Source organism: Pleurodeles waltl, chromosome 8 (assembly GCF_031143425.1).
Source record: "Pleurodeles waltl isolate 20211129_DDA chromosome 8, aPleWal1.hap1.20221129, whole genome shotgun sequence".
Lineage (NCBI taxonomy): Eukaryota > Metazoa > Chordata > Amphibia > Caudata > Salamandridae > Pleurodeles > Pleurodeles waltl.
This window is the reverse complement of record NC_090447.1, coordinates 524,906,624-524,931,780: the sequence shown is the minus strand read 5'-3', so window position 1 is coordinate 524,931,780 and position 25,157 is coordinate 524,906,624. Positions and strand designations below refer to the sequence as shown.

The 25,157-nt window shown below is 45.1% G+C and overlaps 1 protein-coding gene across 1 annotated transcript in view; it reads left to right on the top strand.

Moving 5' to 3' along the window:
- Window positions 1–25,157, top strand: part of TXLNG (taxilin gamma) — a 347,757-nt gene that overhangs the window by 199,312 nt on the left and 123,288 nt on the right. Inside the window, exon 8 of the mRNA XM_069204538.1 lies at window positions 19,196–19,288. Coding sequence (XP_069060639.1) covers window positions 19,196–19,288 — 93 coding nt within the window. The remainder of the gene's footprint in view (window positions 1–19,195; window positions 19,289–25,157) is intronic.

Sequence of the window (25,157 nt, the reverse complement as noted above, 5' to 3'; positions counted from 1 at the left end):
GGGGGTAACAGGCGGGGAGACAGATAGGTGAGAAGAATGAGGAGGGGACTGGTGAGGTGAAAACTGAGGAGGTGGAGATTTTTGTCTCGGTTTTGGCACTTTAACCGGTGGCTGGTCAGTGTCCAAATGTCCTTGAAAGGCCAGTTTCCTCTTTGTTTTTAGAGAAGGTGCAATGAGGATTTGGCCAGTGTCTTTATGAATTTGGAATCTGGCCTGTATTTTGTCAAAATCCTCCATTTGCTTAAGTTCTTCCGCAAATGTATGGCTTTCTTTCAATTGCTTGGAAAGTCCAAGCTCCTCTGTATATGTGTGCTTTTTCGGCTCCGAAGCCGGTTTCTTCGGGATCGAAAGGCCTGAAGTAGTTACTGGCCTTGGCTCCGAGAGGGATTTTCAGGGCTTCGACTCGATGGGTCGGTGCTTGAGGATTTCGGAGCCTGTGCCTCGGCTCGAGTCCGAAGGCTTCGGTGGTGTGACCTTTCTCGGTGCCGAAGATGTTTCTTGGTCACCGGTAGTTTTCTTACGGTGGAACCATGGCCTTCTGGCAGTGGCGTCCCAGAGGTCTTGTATCTGGGCTTGGATTGAGTCGGGCAATCGTACTCAGGCGGTGGCCCGCTGTTATCGGTCGATCGTCGTCAGACTCGTGCTCTGAGTCGGATCCCCGAACGAAGACTGCGGTGTGGATCATCTCCTCTTCTTCTGTGTCTAGGCGTTCGGTGCTTCTGGAAGCCATCTCTCTGCTCTTCGGTCTCGCAGAGTCTTTTTTGAGCGGAAGGATCTGCAGGCCTCGCAAGTATCCTCTCGGTGGTCTGGAGATAGACACAGGTTACAGACTAGATGTTGGTCCATGTAAGGATACTTGGCGTGGCACAGCTTACAGTTTACCGAGGGCAGAATCTAAACGGGGTCCGGTCCATGAGGCTTCGACAAGACTTTTGGTCGGGCCGACCAGACCCAAGTTGGGCGCAGGTGCCCCAAAGGGCAAGTAGATATCTGTGTCCGCCGGTACCGAGGTGTCGATGATAGATGGTACTCGATCAAAAACAATACCGACGAACTTAGAGAGTTTGTAATACTTTTCCGACTCGAACAACCGGAGTGAAAAGAAACCCGTCCGAACCCGATGGCGGAAAGAAAACAATCTAAGATGGAGTCGATGCCTGTAAGGAAATGCCTCCTTGGCATGGTTGCCCCCTGACTTTTTGCCTTTGCTGATGCTATGTTTACAATTGAAAGTGTGCTGAGGCCTGCTAACCAGGCCCCAGCACCAGTGTTCTTTCCCTAACCTGTACTTTTGTATCCACAATTGGCAGACCCTGGCATCCAGATAAGTCCCTTGTAACTGGTACTTCTAGTACCAAGGGCCCTGATGCCAAGGAAGGTCTCTAAGGGCTGCAGCATGTCTTATGCCACCCTGGAGACCTCTCACTCAGCACAGACACACTGCTTGCCAGCTTGTGTGTGCTGGTGAGGACAAAACGAGTAAGTCGACATGGCACTCCCCTCAGGGTGCCATGCCAGCCTCTCACTGCCTATGCAGTATAGGTAAGACACCCCTCTAGCAGGCCTTACAGCCCTAAGGCAGGGTGCACTATACCCTAGGTGAGGGTACCAGTGCATGAGCATGGTACCCCTACAGTGTCTAAACAAAACCTTAGACATTGTAAGTGCAGGGTAGCCATAAGAGTATATGGTCTGGGAGTCTGTCAAACACGAACTCCACAGCACCATAATGGCTACACTGAAAACTGGGAAGTTTGGTATCAAACTTCTCAGCACAATAAATGCACACTGATGCCAGTGTACATTTTATTGTAAAATACACCACAGAGGGCACCTTAGAGGTGCCCCCTGAAACTTAACCGACTATCTGTGTAGGCTGACTAGTTTTAGCAGCCTGCCACAAACCGAGACATGTTGCTGGCCCCATGGGGAGAGTGCCTTTGTCACTCTGAGGCCAGTAACAAAGCCTGCACTGGGTGGAGATGCTAACACCTCTCCCAGGCAGGAATTGTCACACCTGGCGGTGAGCCTCAAAGGCTCACCTCCTTTGTGCCAACCCAGCAGGACACTCCAGCTAGTGGAGTTGCCCGCCCCCTCCGGCCAGGCCCCACTTTTGGCGGCCAGGCCGGAGAAAATAATGAGAATAACAAGGAGGAGTCACTGGCCAGTCAGGACAGCCCCTAAGGTGTCCTGAGCTGAGGTGACTCTAACTTTTAGAAATCCTCCATCTTGCAGATGGAGGATTCCCCCAATAGGATTAGGGATGTGACCCCCTCCCCTTGGGAGGAGGCACAAAGAGGGTGTACCCACCCTCAGGGCTAGTGGCCATTGGCTACTAACCCCCCAGACCTAAACACGCCCTTAAATTTAGTATTTAAGGGCTACCCTGAACCCTAGAAAATTAGATTCCTGCAACTACAAGAAGAAGGACTGCCTAGCTGAAAACCCCTGCAGAGGAAGACCAGAAGACGACAACTGCCTTGGCTCCAGAAACTCACCGGCCTGTCTCCTGCCTTCCAAAGATCCTGCTCCAGCGACGCCTTCCAAAGGGACCAGCGACCTCGACATCCTCTGAGGACTGCCCCTGCTTCGAAAAGACAAGAAACTCCCGAGGACAGCGGACCTGCTCCAAGAAAAGCTGCAACTTTGTTTCCAGCAGCTTTAAAGAACCCTGCAAGCTCCCCGCAAGAAGCGTGAGACTTGCAACACTGCACCCGGCGACCCCGACTCGGCTGGTGGCGATCCAACACCTCAGGAGGGACCCCAGGACTACTCTGATACTGTGAGTACCAAAACCTGTCCCCCCTGAGCCCCCACAGCGCCGCCTGCAGAGGGAATCCCGAGGCTTCCCCTGACCGCGACTCTTTGAACCTAAAGTCCCGACGCCTGGGAGAGACCCTGCACCCGCAGCCCCCAGGACCTGAAGGACCGGACTTTCACTGGAGAAGTGACCCCCAGGAGTCCCTCTCCCTTGCCCAAGTGGAGGTTTCCCCGAGGAATCCCCCCCTTGCCTGCCTGCAGCGCTGAAGCGATCCCGAGATCTCTCATAGACTAACATTGCGAACCCGACGCTTGTTTCTACACTGCACCCGGCCGCCCCCGCGCCGCTGAGGGTGAAATTTCTGTGTGGACCTGTGTCCCCCCCCGGTGCCCTACAAAACCCCCCTGGTCTGCCCTCCGAAGACGCGGGTACTTACCTGCAAGCAGACCGGAACCGGGGCACCCCCTTCTCTCCATTCTAGCCTATGTGTTTTGGGCACCACTTGGAACTCTGCACCTGACCGGCCCTGAGCTGCTGGTGTGGTGACTTTGGGGTTGCTCTGAACCCCCAACGGTGGGCTACCTTGGACCAAGAACTGAACCCTGTAAGTGTCCTACTTACCCGGTAAAACTAACAAAAACTTACCTCCCCCAGGAACTGTGAAAATTGCACTAAGTGTCCACTTTTAAAACAGCTATTTGTCAATAACTTGAAAAGTATACATGCAATTTTGATGATTTGAAGTTCCTAAAGTACTTACCTGCAATACCTTTCGAATGAGCTATTACATGTAGAATTTGAACCTGTGGTTCTTAAAATAAACTAAGAAAAGATATTTTTCTATATAAAAACCTATTGGCTGGATTTGTCTCTGAGTGTGTGTACCTCATTTATTGTCTATGTGTATGTACAACAAATGCTTAACACTACTCCTTGGATAAGCCTACTGCTCGACCACACTACCACAAAATAGAGCATTAGTATTATCTATTTTTACCACTATTTTACCTCTAAGGGGAACCCTTGGACTCTGTGCATGCTATTCCTTACTTTGAAATAGCACATACAGAGCCAACTTCCTACAATGCCCATGCGCAATGGAGCTGAAAAGGAGGAGTCACTCGGTCCCGTGACTGGAAAATACTTCTTCGAAGAAAAACAACTTGTAACACTCCGAGCCCAACACTAGATGGCAGGACCTGTGCATAGCATGTGTATCTGCAGCTACACATGCCATCGAACACACACACACACACACACACACACACACACACACACACACACACACACACACACACACACACACACACACACACACACACACACACACACACACACACACACACACACACACACACACACACACACACACACACACACACACACACACTTTGTGTGGGAAACCCCTAAATTCTTACACCACAAAAGGTGACCTCATTTGCACACCCATAGGTGGATGGGGCGGGGACGGTGTTAAACCTCAATTTGATGAAGCAATGTGTCCTGAGATAAGGCACAACTCAACATGACAACACAGAGTAATACAGTAAGAGCAGACTCAATAAGTGAGTTCTAGGGCGGAGTTATAAAATTTAGAGATTTATTACAAACATTCAAAGGGTACAAAACAGAATTTTTGAAGAGCAAATGCATGTCATTGCAATGAAGGCTCTCAGTAAAAGGGTGATACAGAATAATAAGCAAATCAAAAAGTTTCTATGTTCCATTGCACAGTAAAAGCAGTAAGAAATCGGACAGCATCCCTAGTAGCATCAAAAGTCTACTAGCTCACCACCAAACTAGAGGGTTTTAATAGTAAAACTTTTCATAGGAATGCACTGAAAGTGAAGATTCATCATGGTGTGAGTAAAAAGTATACAATTTTGGCAAATAAGACCACAAAATATTAGAGCATCATACTGTGATAAGGCTTTAAGCACTATCCCACTCCATGAATATTGATTTAGATAGAGGCTGAAATCATCAAGAGATGGCAGAGCAAACTAGTGACAAAAAGTGAAAAATTGTTTCTTTGAGAAAACAGAGAATGAGTAGGTATTGGGTATGTCAAACACCAGTGGAGCAGGTAACAGGATGGCTGTACCATTTTATACACTACCATGCAAAATGCTGACAAGTGACCAGAAGATCATTAGCTGATCATTTTCACATTTTTATTAGCTCAGCTTAGAAGTAATAGTTCAAAACAATGTGGCAGATTTTTTTTAATGATGCAAGTCGTCTCTTCATAGACTGAATACAAAAAAAGTTACTAGCAGCACCCATTTCCACTGTAGTTTACATGGTGTTATCTCATCCCTGGGATCACGTGTAAAATCAATTGATACCCATGACGTAGACCGTGGCAGCATTTATGTATCTGATTATGCCTGGATAAGGTCCCCATGGTTTAATATGTGGAAGAAGTAACTGACTAGACAAGTATCGCCACACCAAAATGATACCTGCTTAGGATGTTTCTGGTACAAAAGAAAGGCAAAAACACTGCCACACGTATTCTGGTGGGGCTACAAATGGGCAAGAGGTTAATTTCAGCTGTCTAGAAATCAGGAACTGCACCAGATTATGTCTTACTGCAGACATACCCACCAAAACACTCTGGAAACTTGATTAGATAAGAAAAATATAGGAGACGCATATGGCTCAGATCTTCAGTATTATTAAATATACTTTGGATGAGCTAGCCTTTTGTGACATTCCGTGAACAAGTTACTCACCTTTCGTAAGACTCTTTCTGGTAGGAACTCTATCTAGCTGTAGATTACTTACCTGCTGAATATATCTCAAGTGTCAGATTGGATCCAGAAACATTTCAGACATGCTGCTGCGTGTCGGTAAAATAGGGAGATTTTCAACTTTCAAACAGAGCAATACTCTGCGAATATGCATTGCACTTATGTACAATTCTGCACTAGGTTAAAGATATGGTTAACAAGGTCACACTCTAAAAACCTAGTTTCCTGCCCCAGTACATTGCTGCATTGTGAAGAACAAATCCTTGCTTCCTACAGAGAATTCTGCCTGCAGATTCCTCACCTTTTGAATATCCCACTGGGGGTCAGACTAGATCTGGAAACTTTTCAGGAGTACCTCTGAGCACTGGTCGATAGTACTGCACGGATCCACACTGATGCCATTCCACTGAGGAAATAAAGCGTGGCTCTATATAACAAAAACACTCCTATGTGCTGATTTCAGCTGCTTTCAAGACTGTCAGTGCCCCAAGACGCAGAACCCGAAAAAAAACACGGGTGTGACCATTATGCAGATTCCCAGACCTGGGATCTTAATAATGGACAGAGTCCATTCTCAGAACGGGAAGGATGGAAGGGTCGGTGAAGCATCTGCAGCTAGACAGAATGAGTACATAGTCCTTCCGAAGGCTGCCAGCAGAACTTAACGCAGAGCACCATCCATCTGGAGATGGTTCTGTTCAGCACAAACTTGCTTCGCTACAGGGAACCCCATAAAGAGCTGATCACCTTACAGTCTATGTAAAAGCTCAGTGCTCTCGAGGGGTCCTAACAATAGTGTCTGTCCTACTCATTAGAGGGGCGAGGCAGACCCCTGAACACCGGCAAAGTGATTTTTTGACCGACATGGAACAGCAGCACAACATCAGGTAAAAAAGATGCCAAGTCCAAAAAAACAAGTTTTGGAAGACCATGGGGTACGGCAGCTTCACAGAGAACTTGCATGCTGCGCTGATGTTATGGCAACTAGGAACACTGTCTTGAAGGTGGGAAGCCGTAATTAACAGATGTGAAGTGCCTCGAATGCAGTGCACATCAGAAAAGTGAAGCTCAAGTTATGGTCCACTGTGGCATGGCAAAGGGATAGTGGGGAAACAAATGTTGCAACTCTTTCAAAAATCACATAACTTGAGTTTAATAAAGAGGGCTCATCAAGCAACCACAAAAAGCTTGCGAAGCCAAAAGGTACCCTTTAACTGTAGCCAAAGCAAGGTCTTGGCGTGCTAGGGCTAAAACAAAATGTCACACTAAAAGGTTGAAGGTCTTCAGGTGTCTCTCCAAGCATGAAGATTAAGATTGTGGAACACCTGGTGCAGACGTCCACCCCACTAGCACGAAAGCAGATCCTCCTGAAGGGACAGCCTGAATGGAGGACAGATGCTCTAGCCCAGGAGTTTTGCATACCTATTCTCCTTGAGTAATCTGAACCCACTAGGAAGATTTGGGCTCGGTTGGTCCTGAACTAATTGAGAACTCAGGGCAGGAGTGGTATCTACTTAAAGGCATATAGGAGCCCCTGATTCCACTCAAGGCAGAATGAGTATGAGCAAGACATGCCTTGGAACCTCCAACACGCAGAAGTGCAACAATGTGAGTTCTTGGCAGTCACAAACAGATCGAACCAAAATTCCTCCCATTTGGGAAAGAGCCAGTTGGACCTGGCCATTTTTACAGGGTCATCCCCCAACATTTTGCCTTCCTTCTCCTATTTTTTCTGACCCCTTTTTGTTGATGTTAAGACTATGGGCACTTTACCACTGCTGATCAGTGCTAAAGTGCATGTGCTCTCCCTTCTAAACTTGGTACGATTGGCTTACACCTGAATGGCACATTTAATTTACCATTAAGTTCTTTGTACAGTGGTATCCCTATGCCCAGGGCCTGTAAATTAAATGCTACTAGTGGGCCTGCAGAGCAGCTTGCGTCACCCACAGAAGTAGCCTTCAAACCTGTCTCAGGCCTGCTACCGCAGAGCCAGCGTGCACAGTTGACTGCCACAGAGACCTGGCATCTAAATTTACTTGCCAGGCCTGGAACTCCCCCTTTTACTACATATACGTCAGACCTAGATAGCCCTATGGACAGGGGGCTGTGTATGTAAAAGATAGGACATATGTCTATACGTACTATATGTCCTGGTAGTGACAAAAAGTCTATTTGGTTCCTCACTACTGTGCTTTCTGTCTCTCTCACAGGACTACATTGGTAATGCCTTAAAATATGTGTAAGTGGTATTATCGGATCTATGAGGGGTATCAAAGGCATGTTTGGTATGGTTGTAATGGTAGTGAGAAATGCTGCTTAGTGGTGTAGGTGGAATTTTATTACCATTATAGAACTGCCACTTTTAGAAAGTGGGCATTTCTCTGTGCTTATGACTAGTATTTTGCAGCTTGACTCCAATTCACGTCTGGGGCAAAGTGATAGCTAGGCTTTGTGCATACCTGTCAGACAGCCAAGTACACAGGGAGGTTGGAGGTGTCAGAAGAGTGCGTCTGGATATTGAATGGTCTTCCTCGACTAGGAGAGGGTGAGGCGGGCACACCTGCATTTGTAAAGGCTGTGCCATGGCCTCACACAAAGGGCTTGTTTATGCCCCATTGATGTCTGGAGCCAGTACTGGAGGAGAAAGAGGACATTTCTGGAACCGGTTAGTGCTGGTTAGAACCACCCTCTCCCCCTTTTGTAGAGGCTCCGTGTAGGAAGTTGGCTCTGTATGTGCTATTTCCAAGTAAGGAATAGCATGCACAGAGTCCAAGGGTTCCCCTTAGAGGTAAAATAGTGGTAAAAAGAGATAATACTAATGCTCTATTTTGTGGTAGTGTGGTCGAGCAGTAGGCTTATCCAAGGAGTAGTGTTAAGCATTTGTTGTACATACACATAGACAATAAATGAGGTACACACACTCAGAGACAAATCCAGCCAATAGGTTTTGTATAGAAAAATATATTTTCTTAGTTTATTTTAAGAACCACAGGTTCAAATTTAACATGTAATATCTTGTTTGAAAGGTATTGCAGGTAAGTACATTAGGAACTTTGAATCATTTCAATTGCATGTATACTTTTCAAGTTATTCACAAATAGCTATTTAAAAAGTGGACACAGTGCAATTTTCACAGTTCCTGGGGGAGGTAAGTTTTTGTTAGTTTTACCAGGTAAGTACGACACTTACAGGGTTCAGTTCTTGGTCCAAGGTAGCCCACCGTTGGGGGTTCAGAGCAACCCCAAAGTTACCACACCAGCAGCTCAGGGCCGGTCAGGTGCAGAGTTCAAAGTGGTGCCCAAAACGCATAGGCTTCAATGGAGAGAAGGGGGTGCCCCGGTTCCAGTCTGCCAGCAGGTAAGTACCCGCGTCTTCGGAGGGCAGACCAGGGGGGTTTTGTAGGGCACCGGGGGGGACACAAGCCCACACAGAAATTTCACCCTCAGCGGCGCGGGGGCGGCCGGGTGCAGTGTTAGAACAAGAGTCGGGTTCGCAATGGAAGTCAATGAGAGATCAAGGGATCTCTTCAGCGCTGCAGGCAGGCAAGGGGGGGCTTCCTCGGGGAAACCTCCACTTGGGCAAGGGAGAGGGACTCCTGGGGGTCACTTCTGCAGTGAAAGTCCGGTCCTTCAGGTCCTGGGGGCTGCGGGTGCAGGGTCTTTTCCAGGCGTTGGGACTTAGGTTTCAGAGAGTCGCGGTCAGGGGAAGCCTCGGGATTCCCTCTGCAGGCGGCGCTGTGGGGGCTCAGGGGGGACAGGTTTTGGTACTCACAGTCGTAGAGTAGTCCGGGGGTCCTCCCTGAGGTGTTGGTTCTCCACCAGCCGAGTCGGGGTCGCCGGGTGCAGTGTTGCAAGTCTCACGCTTCTTGCGGGGAAATTGCAGGGTTCTTTAAAGCTGCTCCTTTGGATAAAGTTGCAGTCTTTTTGGAGCAGGTCCGCTGTCCTCGGGAGTTTCTTGTCGTCGTCGAAGCAGGGCAGTCCTCAGAGGATTCAGAGGTCGCTGGTCCCTTTGGAAGGCGTCGCTGGAGCAGAGTTCTTTGGAAGGCAGGAGACAGGCCGGTGAGTTTCTGGAGCCAAGGCAGTTGTTGTCTTCTGGTCTTCCTCTGCAGGGGTTTTCAGCTAGGCAGTCCTTCTTCTTGTTGTTGCAGGAATCTAATTTCTAGGTTCAGGGAGAGCCCTTAAATACTAAATTTAAGGGCGTGTTTAGGTCTGGGGGGTTAGTAGCCAATGGCTACTAGCCCTGAGGGTGAGTACACCCTCTTTGTGCCTCCTCCCAAGGGGAGGGGGTCACATCCCTAATCCTATTGGGGGAATCCTCCATCTGCAAGATGGAGGATTTCTAAAAGTTAGAGTCACCTCAGCTCAGGACACCTTAGGGGCTGTCCTGACTGGCCAGTGACTCCTCCTTGTTATTCTCATTATCTTCTCAGGCCTTGCCGCCAAAAGTGGGGGCCGGGGCCGGAGGGGGCGGGCAACTCCACTAGCTGGAGTGTCCTGCGGTGCTGTGACAAAGGGGTGAGCCTTTGAGGCTCACCGCCAGGTGTTACAGCTCCTGCCTGGGGGAGGTGTTAGCATCTCCACCCAGTGCAGGCTCTGTTACTGGCCTCAGAGTGACAAAGGCACTCTCCCCATGGGGCCAGCAACATGTCTCTAGTGTGGCAGGCTGCTGGAACCAGTCAGCCTACACAGATAGTCGGTTAAGTTTCAGGGGGCACCTCTAAGGTGCCCTCTGTGGTGTATTTTACAATAAAGTGTACACTGGCATCAGTGTGCATTTATTGTGCTGAGAAGTTTGATACCAAACTTCCCAGTTTTCAGTGTAGCCATTATGGTGCTGTGGAGTTCGTGTTTGACAGACTCCCAGACCATATACTCTTATGGCTACCCTGCACTTACAATGTCTAAGGTTTGGCTTAGACACTGTAGGGGCACAGTGCTCATGCACTGGTACCCTCACCTATGGTATAGTGCACCCTGCCTTAGGGCTGTAAGGCCTGCTAGAGGGGTGTCTTACCTATACTGCATAGGCAGTGAGAGGCTGGCATGGCACCCTGAGGGGAGTGCCATGTCGACTTACTCATTTTGTTCTCACTAGCACACACAAGCTGGTAAGCAGTGTGTCTGTGCTGGGTGAGGGGTCTCTAGGGTGGCATAATACATGCTGCAGCCCTTAGAGACCTTCCCTGGCATCAGGGCCCTTGGTACCAGAGGTACCAGTTACAAGGGACTTATCTGGATGCCAGGGTGTGCCAATTGTGGAATCAAAAGTACAGGTTAGGGAAAGAACACTGGTGCTGGGGCCTGGTGAGCAGGCCTCAGCACACTTTCAATTCAAAACATAGCATCAGCAAAGGCAAAAAGTCAGGGGGTAACCATGCCAAGGAGGCATTTCCTTACAGGTGGTTTCACCTTTTCATATCAATCAATCAGTGGAATTGTCCATCTTCTTTCCACAGCCGAATTCAGTTGCTGAAAGAGCACCCTTGATGTTAAGAGCTCCCATGTACTATTTAGACAGTACAAAAGACATCAGAAAATCCAAGCAACTTTTTGTGGCATTTCAACAACCTCACAAAGTTAATCCCTTGCTAAAAAACAGATTAGCACAATGGATAGTCAAGTGTTTACAAACCTGCTATCTTAGAGCTAAAAGGCAACTGCCAGTAACTCATTCCACTAGGGAAAAAGAAGCTTCAATGGCACTCTTGGTAAACCTACTAATAGTAGTCATATGTAAAGCAGCCACGTAGTCTACACCACACACATTTACTAAACTCTATTTTGTGGATGTATTCTCTCACCAACAAGCAAATGTTGGACAGGCAGTGCTTAGAACACTATTTCAAACTACTCCAACTCCTACAGGCTAGCCACCGCTTATTTTCTGGAGGGGATTGCTTTTCAGTCTATGCAAAGCATGTGTATCTACAACTACACATGGCATTGAACGGAAAATGCTACTTACTCAGTAGACATCTGTTTGTGGCATGTAGTGCTGTAGATTCACATGCGCCCTCCCTGGAAGCCTTTGGCCATTGTAGTATTATATATTGTAAATATGTATATACATTGCATGGACATCTTTCTTTACTATATATCACCATATAAACTTGTACACGCTTTACTTCACCCTCCTGCGGGAAAACAATATAACAAAGGACTCGATGTCCATACGCACTATCACTCGATCTCGTGACTCGAAAACCTTCTTAGAAGAAAAACAACTTGTAACACTCCGAGCCCAACACTAGATGGCAGACTTATGCAAAGCATGTGACTCTACAGCACTACATGCTACTGGGTAAGTAGCATTTATTTTCTTATTGATCAAGGCCGCACAGCTGGCTAAAACACATCTGGTTTTGGAGTAAATTTGTCTGTCACTGCATACCTGAGTGAGGGTGTTTACTCCAGCATTGGAACTTTCATAGATTCACATGCTTGAATCATTCCCCGTCGTCGAGATGGGAGTCCCGGTATAAATTTTCATAAGTAATGTTAAAACATATTGAAGAGAAAAAGGCCCTAGGCCTCTTCAATTTGATAGTCTATCAGAGTCATTTTGTGAAAAGGACCAAACTTGATCCTCCACCAATCAGGCGACAGCACCCTTCAGAACCTCCTGAGAGAAGCTCTAGCACCTCAGATTTTCTACCGCACGTCGTGCTAAGGAGTCTCCTCAGAGCTCTGCTCTGTTTTCACACCTTTATTCAGCTCTTTTTCTCTCAGAGAAACTCAATTATTTTGATTTGTCAGCTATTTTTCAACTATGTCTGACAAGGAAAAGAAAAGTCTCTTTAGAGACTGCAAGACTTGTGGGAAGAAAAGACTTCATTCTGAAGATCCTCATCAAGACTGCATTTACTGCCTCTATCCAGATCATTCAGCCAAGGACTGTAAGATTTGCCGTACTTTTTCTTCTAAAACTTTAAAGGATAGAGAAGGCAGATTACTAATATGGCTGCAGAAACTGAAGCATAGGAAGGATCCAGTTTCTGATTCTGAGAGTGAGGAATCATCCACTTCCAAGAGATCAACTAAAAGAGCAAGATCATGCTCTAGATCTCCCTCACAAACCTCAAGGAAAGCCCTCAAAAAGACTGCTTCAGGGTCTTATAAGGGTCGCAGCCCATCTTCTTCCCCAACTAGACTCTCAAGTAAAGAGGGGAAAAACATTCTTCCAGTTCGGAGAGGCACAGGAAATCCTCATCTGTTCCACCATCTGTGCCTTTCAAAAAGCCATCTTCTGTGACTGGAAAAAAGGCCTCGTCGACGGATTCCCCGTCAACGGCACCGTCGGTGAGCGCATTGCCGACGACTCCAACTACTTCAGGTGTTCCGTCGTCCAGGGCTCCGTCGGCGACATCGTCGATGAGTACACCACCGTCGACGAGAACTACAACGACGACTTCAGCGTCGACGACCGTCTACACCTCGTCATCGTCGACGGCGCTGATGTCAGTATCAGCTTTACCGTCGACGGTAGACTCGTCGGCGAAGCTTGCGGCTATTAAAATAACAGTGCGTCCAGCATCGACGGCACCGTCTACGATAAAGTCAGTTTACACGTCGTCGACGAGATCGTCGACGAGGGAAAAATACCAAAAAAGAACAGAAACATTAACTCCAACCCACACTTCACCTAGTAAGGTATCCTCCCTGGTACCAGTACATCTTTTGGAGGGAGATGATGATTCAGACGAAGATGGGCCTTTTGGTACGGCCCACAGCCCCTCTGAATTGAATGTAAAATATCAGGAAGAGGAGGAATATGAGGAAGCTTATGATCCCCAGGCTTCCTTGGAGCATCAGCAGTATCAACAGGGAACGTATATCCCTTCCGACCTGCTTACTGCCCTTAGAGCCATGTTGGTGGATTATAACAGAAGGTTTCCTCCACAAGGAGAACAGCCTCATCCATCGCCCATTTCTGGTCCTTCTACTCCACATCAAAGACCGACGACTTTGCATCTCGCAGATGTGGCTACCCCAGACATGACAATTCCCCAGGACACTGACATTTCAGATGGAGATCAAGAAGGAGAGCTCATAGATGCTCACTCAGAGTGGGACAAGTATATTATTCCTGCTCCATCTTCTCCTTCTCATTCGAAGGTGGAGTCCCCACCTGAAGACATTGGAGGTTTTCACAATCTCTTAGAGAGGGCAGCCAAGCGCTTTGCATTACCGCTACCTACGAAGCAAACAGATTGTTTCCTTTATGATTTTAAAGAGCCCTTCCAGAAGTCTGTGCGTTCCATCCCGATGGTGAACTACTTGTGGGAAGAAGGCCTTAAAGTCATGACTAATCCAGCAACTGTCACAGCAGTTTTACCACGTCTGGATAAGAAATACAAAGCTCCCGATGATGCCCCAACATGCTTGACAGGCCATCCTCCTCCAGATTCCGTAGTAGCTCAAGCGGCTCAAAGAAGATCAAAGAATCCTTCGGCTCCAATTTCTGCGCCCCCAGGTAAAGAGGGTAGAAGGCTGGACAACATAGGAAAAATATTTTCTTCTATGGCCAGCTTAGTGCTTAGAGCTGCCAACTCCTTAGCTATTTTGTCTCGATACGACAGACAGCTTTGGGCAGATATTGCACCTTTCATTAGTCAACTGCCGGAAGACGTAAAATCAGAGGCAAATAAGACTGTGCAAGAGGGTCAACGTGCGTCTGCAGAGCTTATAGACTGCGCAATGGACATAGCGACCACTGCTTTCAGACAGCTTGCAGGCGCTGCTGTATTAAGAAGACAGGGCTGGCTCAAAGCCACCTCATTTCGTCCAGAAGTCCAGAATAAGATCCTAGACTTACCCTTTGATGGCCAAGCGTTATTTGGGAAACATGTGGACGAAGCCCTACAGTCAATTAAAACGGACACTGCAAGGTCACTAGGGACCCTGCAATATCGGAAATCGTCCTTTCGCCCTAGGGGGCGCGGCCAGCCCTCTTACAGAGGAGGGTATCAACAACGGAGATACTCTTCCTATCCCTCATCTTCACAACAATTTCGGCCATACTATTCCCAAAGACAACCGACTCAACCAGCCTATAATAGACCGGCAAGCCGTGGACGCTCAACCCGCCCTGCTAAGGATGCAGCTCGTAGAACCTGATGTCTTCGAGGCGCCGGCTACGCCCAGTCTTCCTCCTGTCACCCTGGGCGGAAGAATTTCCTTATTTCTCAGTCAATGGCAGACCATTACGTCAGACAAGTGGGTCCTACAATTAGTGGAACGGGGCCATACTTTAGAATTTGTCCAGAAACCTCCCCCCAACCCTCCCCGCAGGACTCCTTCAAGATACCCTCAACAACTCAAAGAAGAGGTTTACAAGCTCCTTCTCAAGGGAGCTATAGAGAAGGTGCCGCGGGTTCAAAGAGGAACAGGATTTTATTCCAGGTTCTTCATAATTCGAAAAAAGTGGAAGGATTGGAGACCGATCCTCGATTTAAGGCAACTAAATGTATACCTAAAGAAGCAATCGTTTCGAATGATCAGCCTGCAAGACGTCCTTCTGCGTCTCAATCAAAGAGATTTTATGTCATCGCTAGACCTCAAGGACGCATGCTTCCACATACCAATCCACCCTGCCCACAGAAAGTATCTGAGATTTACCGTAGCCGGGAGCCATTATCAATATCGCGTCCTTCCCTTCGGGCTCAAATCAGCCCCAAGAATATTTACCAAATGCCTAGCACCAGTGGCAGCCTTTCTCAGGAGAAGAAAGCACCAGGTCTTTCCATACTTAGACGACTGGTTAATAAAGGCAAAGACTTACACAGGAGCACACAAGTCAACAAGAAAGTGCGTTTCCTTGCTGACCAATCTCGGATTCACGATCAACTGGGACAACTCATCTGGCATCAAGGCATATCAATTGGCTAGAACTCAGGGCAGTGCACCTTGCTTTACAAGCGTTTCTCCCAAGAATCCATGGATCGCGAGTGGTGATAAGAACGGACAACACCACTACGATGCATTATCTCAACAAACAAGGAGGTACAAGATCTCTCACCCTCTCCAGGGAAGCCCAAGCGATCTGGAACTGGGCCTCGCAGCAAGGCGTCGCACTGTCGGCGGTGCATTTGCCGGGAATAAACAACAAAGCAGCAGATGCACTCAGCAGACAGAAATCGGAATGCCACGAGTGGGAATTAGACCAGACGGTACTCACCCAGATTTTTTCCCAGTGGGGAACACCAACAGTGGATCTGTTTGCGGAGAAGGACAACGCCAAACGCCAGTTCTTCGCAAGTTGGCATCACCAAAAGGGATCTTGGGGGAATGCGTTTTCGATAGTCTGGTCAGACATCTTTGCTTACGCCTTTCCTCCCATTCCGTTGATCCCAAGGGTCCTCACGAAGATGAAAACAGAACCGTGCACTCTCATACTAATAGCCCCGTATTGGCCGCGCCAACATTGGTTCACAGAGCTCCTCATTCTCTCAGTCAAACCTCATATTCCGCTGGAACCGTTACCTCATTTACTAACAATGAACAACGGCCAAGTTCGACACCCCGATCCACACTCAATGCGGTTAGAGGCATGGCTCCTCACCACAGAGAATTTGCGCATTTAAATATCCGGCAGGACTGCAGAGATATTTTGTCACAGGCCAGAGCGGATAGCACTAACAAGGCGTATCAGTGTAAATGGAGGAGATTCTGTGCCTGGTGTCATCAACGTCAAATTGACCCTTTTCTTTCACTACCAGAAGAGATTTTGCCGTATCTCTTAGAGTTAGCTCGATCTGGCCTAGCACACTCGTCCATTAAAGTTCATGTAGCAGCCATGGCTGCATACAGACGTTCAGAGGACACACCCTCGCTCTTCTCTTCTCGGCTGATTAAGAGATTTCTAAAGGGGCTGTTCAGAGTTTACCCTCCTTTCAGACCTCCACCTCCTTCGTGGAACCTGAACATTGTTTTGGCACAACTGATGAAGCATCCTTTTGAACCGATCCACTGTGCTTCCCTCAAACATTTATCGTGGAAGGTTGCCTTATTGATAGCTCTTACATCAGCTAGGCGGGTCAGTGAGGTACAAGCGCTCTCCATCCAAGAGCCATTCCTACAGTTTAAACAAGATAGACTACTAATGCGCAGTAACCCGCATTTTATTCCAAAGGTTCCGTTAGACTTTCACATTAACGAACCTTTGGTCTTCAAGTCTTTTTTCCCTCATCCATCTACTCCAGCAGAGAGGGCATTACACTCTAGACGTGAAAAGATGCGTTCAATTTTATTTGGACAGGACAAAAGCTTTTTGACGCTCTAATCAGCTATTTGTGGCGTACAGTGCCCCTAGGAAGGGGTACCCGCTATCCAAGCAGAGTATTTCAAGATGGATCGCCTCTGCTATTCGCTTCTGCCATCAGGCAGCGGGCAAACCTTTGCAGTCATCTGTGCATGCTCACTCGACGAGAAAAGTCTCATCGTCAGCGGCACTGTTTGCCGGAGTGCCACTACAAGACATATGTAGGGCAGCAACATGGAAGAGCTGTCATACCTTTACTAAGCACTATTGCTTGGAGTCCCTCTCGCACGGAGAGGTAGCAGTGGGCCAAGCGGTTCTCAGGAATCTCTTCAGGTGAAGGTGAGCCATTTCTCCTACATCCCTCCATCTAGAAAAGGTATGCACATAAAAAAAAAAAAGAAATGTATTTAAAGATAATGAACACTATCATAATCCCATAGTAAGCGGGTTATCAGATATTGATCAGCTTACATTACTGTCTTATGTTTTAATACTGGTTTGTTATTTAAATTTCAGCATGTATCTTCACAGGAATATACCTATTTATATTAGAGATAAAAACATACTGTTATTTATGTATATATACGTGTGTATAGATAGATGTGTATATATGTATATCTATATATAGATATATATGTAGGGACATATGTCAGTACACTCATATACTTCATCACTTTATACATGATGATGATAAGGTTTTGTGGTCTAAGATAACCTGTTTATTAAAAGAGTTGTCATTTTACAATGTGCATACTTATTGCTTTCTACTCTGATTCAAGCATGTGAATCTATGAAAGTTCCAATACTTGAGTAAGAAAATAAGTTACTTACCTGTAACTGTAGTTCTCCAGTATTGGAATCTTTCATAGATTCACATGCGACCCACCCACCTCCCGGAGAAGCTCACTTCACCTCTATCTTTCTAGTAGTACATATACTCATTGTAATATACGCACTTGTGCGTGGAAAATCTGAGGTGCTAGAGCTTCTCTCAGGAGGTTCTGAAGGGTGCTGTCGCCTGATTGGTGGAGGATCAAGTTTGGTCCTTTTCACAAAATGACTCTGATAGACTATCAAATTGAAGAGGCCTAGGGCCTTTTTCTCTTCAATATGTTTTAACATTACTTATGAAAATTTATACCAGGACTCCCATCTCGACGACGGGGAATGATTCAAGCATGTGAATCTATGAAAGATTCCAATACTGGAGAACTACAGTTACAGGTAAGTAACTTATTTTCTTATTTACATTTGAGGAATGTGCAAATATATATATATCAAACCCAAATGTTGCTGCACTGTAACAAGACTTGACCTGTACTCTAGGTTAATAAAGTGCTTTATTCAGTAGTCACAGAATAAAATCCCTGTCTCATTTCGTCTGGATGCGGCCTTGATTACAGGTTGTCAAACCAAATAAAGCACTTTAGTATCCTGGAGTGCAGGTAGAGTATTGTTTAAATGTGAATACATTTGGGTTTGTTACATACAAACAGGTTGGTTCTACAGTTACCTGCACCACCACAACTAGGAGCGTTGTGCTGGGGTTACATTTGTGCAGAAATGTAAAATCGCACCAAAGAGGCCGTCTGACAGTTGAGAGGAGTTTGCCTATGTAAAGTCATTTTAACTTGCAATCTTTGAAACAATATCTTTGTACTCATGTGAGATTTGCTGTATGTTCATAAAATGGAAGTTGACCTTTGCACTGTAGTGAAATCTCCATACCCTAAAATACGAAATATAATTATAAAATTGATGAATCATTGAAAAATATCACATTTTACAAAGCAGTAGGTCCAAGATGAGAACTTACCATTTGTCTTTAATGTTTATGGACTCTGCCACTAGTTTCAAATGTTTTTAACCCACCCAAGATGGTGTGAATTTCATTAGTGACTTATACAGGCACCTATAAAGAAGCTGACTGTGGAGGACTGTGTCCTGTAGTGTAGTGCGGTGTGGAATGAAATGGCCCTAAAGGTCAGAATAAAAGTGACGACTGTCCGTTTTTTGTTAATCAACTTGTTTTACCTGTATTTACAGTTTCAGTCTGTCTTTTTTCTTTTAAATTACTGCATCGTAACTTTGACATCGTTTCTTGTGAATGTAGGTACTAATTAGAAATCAAAAAACGTGTTGCACATGCAGCAAGTAGTATGAGCCATTGGCTTTTGTTGCATAATAAAACTCATTGGGTTTGACTAAAGAAATACACAGAAATGCTATCTCTGCCACTGGGGCTTAAGAATGGAACAGGAAATATGCATTCAGTCACCACAGTTTATCTGAAGATCGATTATTAATTGACAATATAATTGTAAAACGTTGATTTTATTTTTTTTAATTGACATGTATTCTAGATTTGTAATGCTAAGCACATATGATGTCCAATGTGCCCTTTTTGCTCCAACAGCTGTCTCTGTACATGGACAAATTTGAAGAATTCCAGACCACAATGGCAAAAAGTAATGAACTTTTTACCACCTTCAGACAAGAAATGGAAAAGGTATTGACATAAAATAGTTGTTTGAAAATTACTGTGCTAGAAACCTACTATTTAGTTTTATAACGTGACAGGTTGTTGGATAATATACTACAGTATGCTCACAAAGTAATGACATTTCAAGCAGTGCTTTTGATTTTCATTCTATTAAGGTGGAAATAATTGCTCAAAATTGCAGTCTTAATTATGATATAGTGAGTTGCAGACCGTCTCACTAAGTTGTGTATAGAAGGCTACCAAGAATCAATCTGCCCTGCCATCCAAAACAAAAAATTGTCAATTCTTCTATAATTACATATACCCAAAGTTGCATGCACACAAGTGCTTGATGTTTTCCAAATGGAATATTGCCCACACCATCTTGTTGAAATGAGATTAGACAAGGGACATAGGGGAGGTTTTACTATTGATTGTTTGGGGGGGGAGGGGGGGGGTTGCATTGTGAAGATGGAAATGATAATTCTGAAGTTTCAATTCTCTGGTTAGACTTGGCGGTTGAGTTGCCTGGTGTTCCCACCAACAACCATGCTCCAGGTTCAGAAAGGCATCTCGCCTTCTTTTTCTGTTGCACTTTAGATAGTGAATCTGAACAATGCTGCTATTTCCTCTATATTTTGTTTTGTAATCTTCCTTTATCCTTATAATCTATAGATTATCATGCCTAAAACTATGCTTAATGCCTATAACTATAAGACATGCAGTTACCAGGTGTGTGTGTCCCAGCTCCACTAGACAAATGTGTCTCAGCCACAACTCTGGGGCCTGTGAGTCCAGTCATAGTATGTAAGGCCATCGGGTAGTGGGGTGGTGAGGCCATGGTCTTTCCAGTCCCCTCTGCAAGTCCGGCAATGGTGCTTCAGAGTTAATTTCCCTTGACCAGAAGTAAGAGCTTATGCTCTATTTGGAATCTTTATAGTACCACAAGAAAGTATCGCTCAAAGTACTCTTGTTTCAAAACTCCTTTCATGTTTGGCTCAAATTAGCATGGAAGTTGATCGTCTTATAAAGGCACCATTCTTCTTTTGTGTTCTGTGGACCATAGGTAATATGTGCTTTTTGGTTACAAGGGCATACTCTTCAGCTTTGGCATCAGTCGTGCCTCTAGTAGATACTGGTTGACTCTACCTGCACCACTGGCTCCCGCACTGACGTCCGAGCCCCATGGCTTTTGCTAGCTCTGAATTGTTCCCCATGTTCTAACTCCTGTTTTGTTTGCCACACTTGGACTCCTCTATCATATGCCACCAAACTCTTCTTTAGGCTCCTTGGTTTGTGCACTTTTGTTCCCTATGCGACAGGTACACTTTTGTATTGCTGACATTCAGACTCTCTGTGCTGCCCCTATGGTTGGACTCTTTCCTTTTTAATTTTATTTTGGAAGGAGGGTGGGGGAAGAGGCTTCCCAAGCTCCACTTTAATGTTCCAGCTCTATTGCCCTTTTTGTTGCCCATGCCCTCACTTCTGGTGCGCAGCATGTCTTGCTTAGCAATCCAGGATGAAAAAAGATGTTTAGAACTGAACCATTGTGTATGGTAAACTCCATTGCCTAATCAGTGTAAGATACCTGCTTTTTTATCTTGATTCCAGTCAGCATAAGAGAATTTGTTACCCCCTTAACCTACATGCATGTTTGTTTGTGAATTTCCACATTAGAAACTGACCTAAGATCTTCACTCTAATGCTTTCCCAAGTCCAGTGCCCTTTTGCTTTTCAGAAATCTTCATCAAAGTGAAAATGTTCTCAGAGGCCTTTGATGCATGCTAATCCCCAAAGTACACTTGTAATTAATTGTAACTGCAGCTTATCTACTAGAACAATTCACTAGAATGCAGCCTTTTATGTAAGCTGATTGGGTTTCCATTACCCCATAGGCAGACTAATGCAGTGTGAGAAGACGCTGTTTTTGTTGTTGTTTTTTTTTGCTTTACTAGCAATAGCTTTATTTCACAAGGTCAAGATCCCAACAGTTCCCAGTCACTCATGCAAGTGTGCTGCTCAACAGGCACAGGCTGCTAAGTCACCTCACATGACGCACTGGTGCATGCTACTCACAGTGACAATGTTCATGACCACATGTTCATTATTGTGTTTTTAGTACATTTTTTTTTTTTTTTTCAAAATTAAAAAAGAACATATACATATCTGGATTATTATTTGTTATGCCTTTTTGGAGTTATCAGCCATATACAAGCAGTACTGTTAGGTAAATTGTCAGCTTCAGAGCACATTGTAGCTTCGATTTTGGTCCATTGCATTTAGCCTTAAAACATTTAGCACATATAGACATGTATTGAACGGTTAAACAACTTGTGTAACTTCCTAACGATCAAGTGGTAGGCAGCAGGCCAGGCCTCATTGATCACCATTCTCTTTTTTATCAAGAACATCTGTCCTTTGCATGAAGAAGTTATCAGTTATGTCATGGAAACCTATCCTGTGTGTGTGAGAAGACCCTCATAATGTGATCATTGGTTAAACTTCACAGTTATTTATCTCAATATTTACAATGAGGTTACCATTCATAGATTATTTGGCCATGGAGTATCAAAAGTAAGCCACCTTCACCAAGTATCCATAAAGCCTAGCATTTTGGGTTGAAGAATGACCATCAGGCCACCATTTGAAGCTCAAGCATCACGTCTAGCATAGGATGTCAGAAACTCTCACCTGAGAAGGGTAGTTTCAGCGTTGTGATAGGCTTTGTCTATCGGAGCTTTGGAAGAGATTCACTTCAGTTACTGACCAGGTGAAATGTATTTATTTCTTAAGCTTCAAAAGAACGTTTGCCACTCTGTTCCTAAAAGGAGCTCTGCTCTAACCTCTATGTGACTGTATCCTGTTTTCCCGGTCTATCCTGGGATTGATCCAGCCATATCTTAAGCTTCCAGGATACTTTAATTGGTTTTCAGGGTAATTTTTGAAGAAAGCTCCATTGTTGGGACCAGGGAAACACCTTCTCTGTCACAAACTGTCACCATTACCGACAAAGAAAAAAAAATCTCTCTTCAAACCCTGCTCTACCTGTGGACAGAAATATATTTATACCAGTGAATTAGTTGCTTCTATCCAGCGCTCAAGGCTTCATGCAATGACATTTATTAGAATTTACCAAGACCCTGAAGGATAGGGAGAGGAGGTTGGTAATGTATATACTCTAGTAAAAGAAATGTTGTCCTGCTAAGGGAGATACCCCATTGTTTTGGGACCATTCTGTGAAAAATTCTTCGCTAAGCTCTTCCTCAAAGGTAGCACAATAAAAAAAACCTTGAGCTTCCAGAACTGGACTTGCAGGATGGAGGGCCTGCAGCCTCATCCTTGTGGGAAGAAAATGGAGTTTCCTCACGAAAACAATCCAGGAAGGACTTACACCTTCACGTGGAAAAAAAGTGTGAAGATCCAGCTCCTTGGATGTCCTCAGTAAAGTGCAATTCTCAGTCGACTTTTGTCAGCACCATCTTCAATGAGAAAGAAGCCGTAGTCGTTCACGACAAACCTGTTGTCATCCATTGGACAACCATCATTGATAACCATTAGGAAATAATCACTGTCGTCAGCGCCATAGACGATAAGACCTTTGTCCTTTACGACAACACTGTCCATGATGAAACTGCCCCTCAACAACACCATCGACTATGGTCCCAAAGATGTCTGTCATTCTGACATTGACAGCAGCTTCATCAATGTTGACAACAACACAGCCAAGAACAAAAAATCACACTTTGTTAATGATGGATCCAGCAGTGGCACACAGCCTCAACAACCTTGTCGACGTCACCTTCAACAACAGATGTTCCAGCACCAGCCATCTTTTCCCCTTTGAAGGTGACTGCAAATATACCCAACCAGATTCTAGATTCTGAACCCAGGCAGACCTCAATGACCAAGAGGCCTGAAAGGCATCTCAGTGACCAAAAGGCCTGAAAGGCAGCCTATAGTCTGGCACAGCTAGATTTGTGTTACCTCCCAGAGTTTGAGGAAGAGCCCATCAATGAGAAGGTGGCCTACCTAGAGGATGAATGTAGGCTGCACTTCAAAGTGGACAGCCCTCCTCAGTCTCGTCACTACTGTAAAAAAAAGCACAGAGGTCCTACAGTTTGCTAGTTGCTTTCTCACTTACTGTGCAGCCAAATGATGGATACTTTCCATAGGCCGCTCCTGCAACCACCTTTTTGACAACCTGCACCCACTCCTCCTCCACCTGCGACTCCTCTGACACAGCTCCCAAAGGTGTCACACAACCATTGGTCCAACAAACCACCAGGGATACGGAACACAAAAACACATATGCGGGACAGACTGGATGATTATATCATAAACAAGGAGGGCGGAAAGTCACCTGTTCGGCCAGATTCCCCTCAAAACAACGTAGATAGTTTTCATGCTCTTATGGAGTGTGTGGCTAAGAAATTCCGTTTTCCAGTGTTTTTTTTTTACTAGTATCAATGCTTCCCTTATGTGTTTAAGGAAAACAGCCATGCAAAGTTATAAGCGGGGCCATTGGAATTGGGCACTGCGGAGTCTTTTACATATGTATTCATTTGCTACATAACCTATAATCTGCTGCATAATATGCAGATTTTAACAAAAAAATGTTTCTAGGGCGCACTGATCAAACGTTACTAAAATTTTGGCAAACCCGTGTTGCTGCACAGTGGAAGGCCCTATTCAAAAGCTGACTTGTCATTTTCAGTTGCTTATTTCTGTAGTTTAATGTTAAAGTGGTACAAATGAGGAGAGACCATTGCCCAGACAGTGATAACGTGCTAATATGACAAAATTAAGATGTAATGCTATCACAAAATGTGCCGCATTAGGTTGCATAATTCACTTAATTTTGCTAAATAATTTGGTGTTTCCCCGACGCATACTTCTAGTGGCCCTGGATTTTGATTGGGTGGAAGACCAAAAATTAATAATGGCGTCGGCTAAGGTCCCATCAGTGGTACCACGTTTAGAGAAGAAGTATGTGGCTCCAGATTCAACCATGCCTGCCTTACAGGCCTTTCGATGCCAGACTCTGTTAGGTCTCCAAGTCTACTCGCCCGCTCGCTATGGCGAGTCATATTTTATCAGGTCGAGCTATTTTTCGGACCTACTCGACCCTTACGGTAAATTGACAGAGAACAGGTGTTATATTCAGTCAGACAGTGAAGGAGGCCTTTAAATCTTATTCTTGTCACATTTGCTCTGTGTTCAGAAACAGAGGTCAAAAGTCAGTTTGTCTTACACTTCATTTCACTTCTGACCGCAGAGTTACAGGATTTTGTCAGTTTTTTCCAAACAACATTTAAATAGTTAAATCAACTGTACAAACATCTCAAAATATATTTCAGTAGTTGTGAAAGCCCATTTTTTGTACTTCTGTGTGATGAAAAAAAGATATTTTAATAGAATAAACACAAATCAGAACACTTTATTTGGTGATGTGCAAAGAATAAATGTTTGCTGAAACCAGATTTTCACAGATTTATTAATACATTGTATAGTTTTAACAGTAAAGATGCAAGTTAGTGGGAAGATTTTTGGACATTTCATGAAAATTTTCTCTCTGTAAATAAGTGTGACCACATTGCGTTTTATATATTTCTATATATATATATATTTATATATAGTAATATATTTATAATATATTTATTCAAATGAGTGTTTAAACATAAACCTAGAAACACTCCTGTGTCCACCTCGCAGTAGCTCACCTTATGAGTGGTAGTAGCCCAGGATTGGCACGCCTGCCTTACAAGCTAATTTTCCCACCTTTCCAGGTGCCATATGGGCTCTTAAAAGTGGGGGGGGGGGGGCTTCCTCTTCTCTGAGGGAAGCCACATTTGAGTTTCAAAAGTGGCAGTCCTTTGAAGCTTGCCTCCTTAGGAAG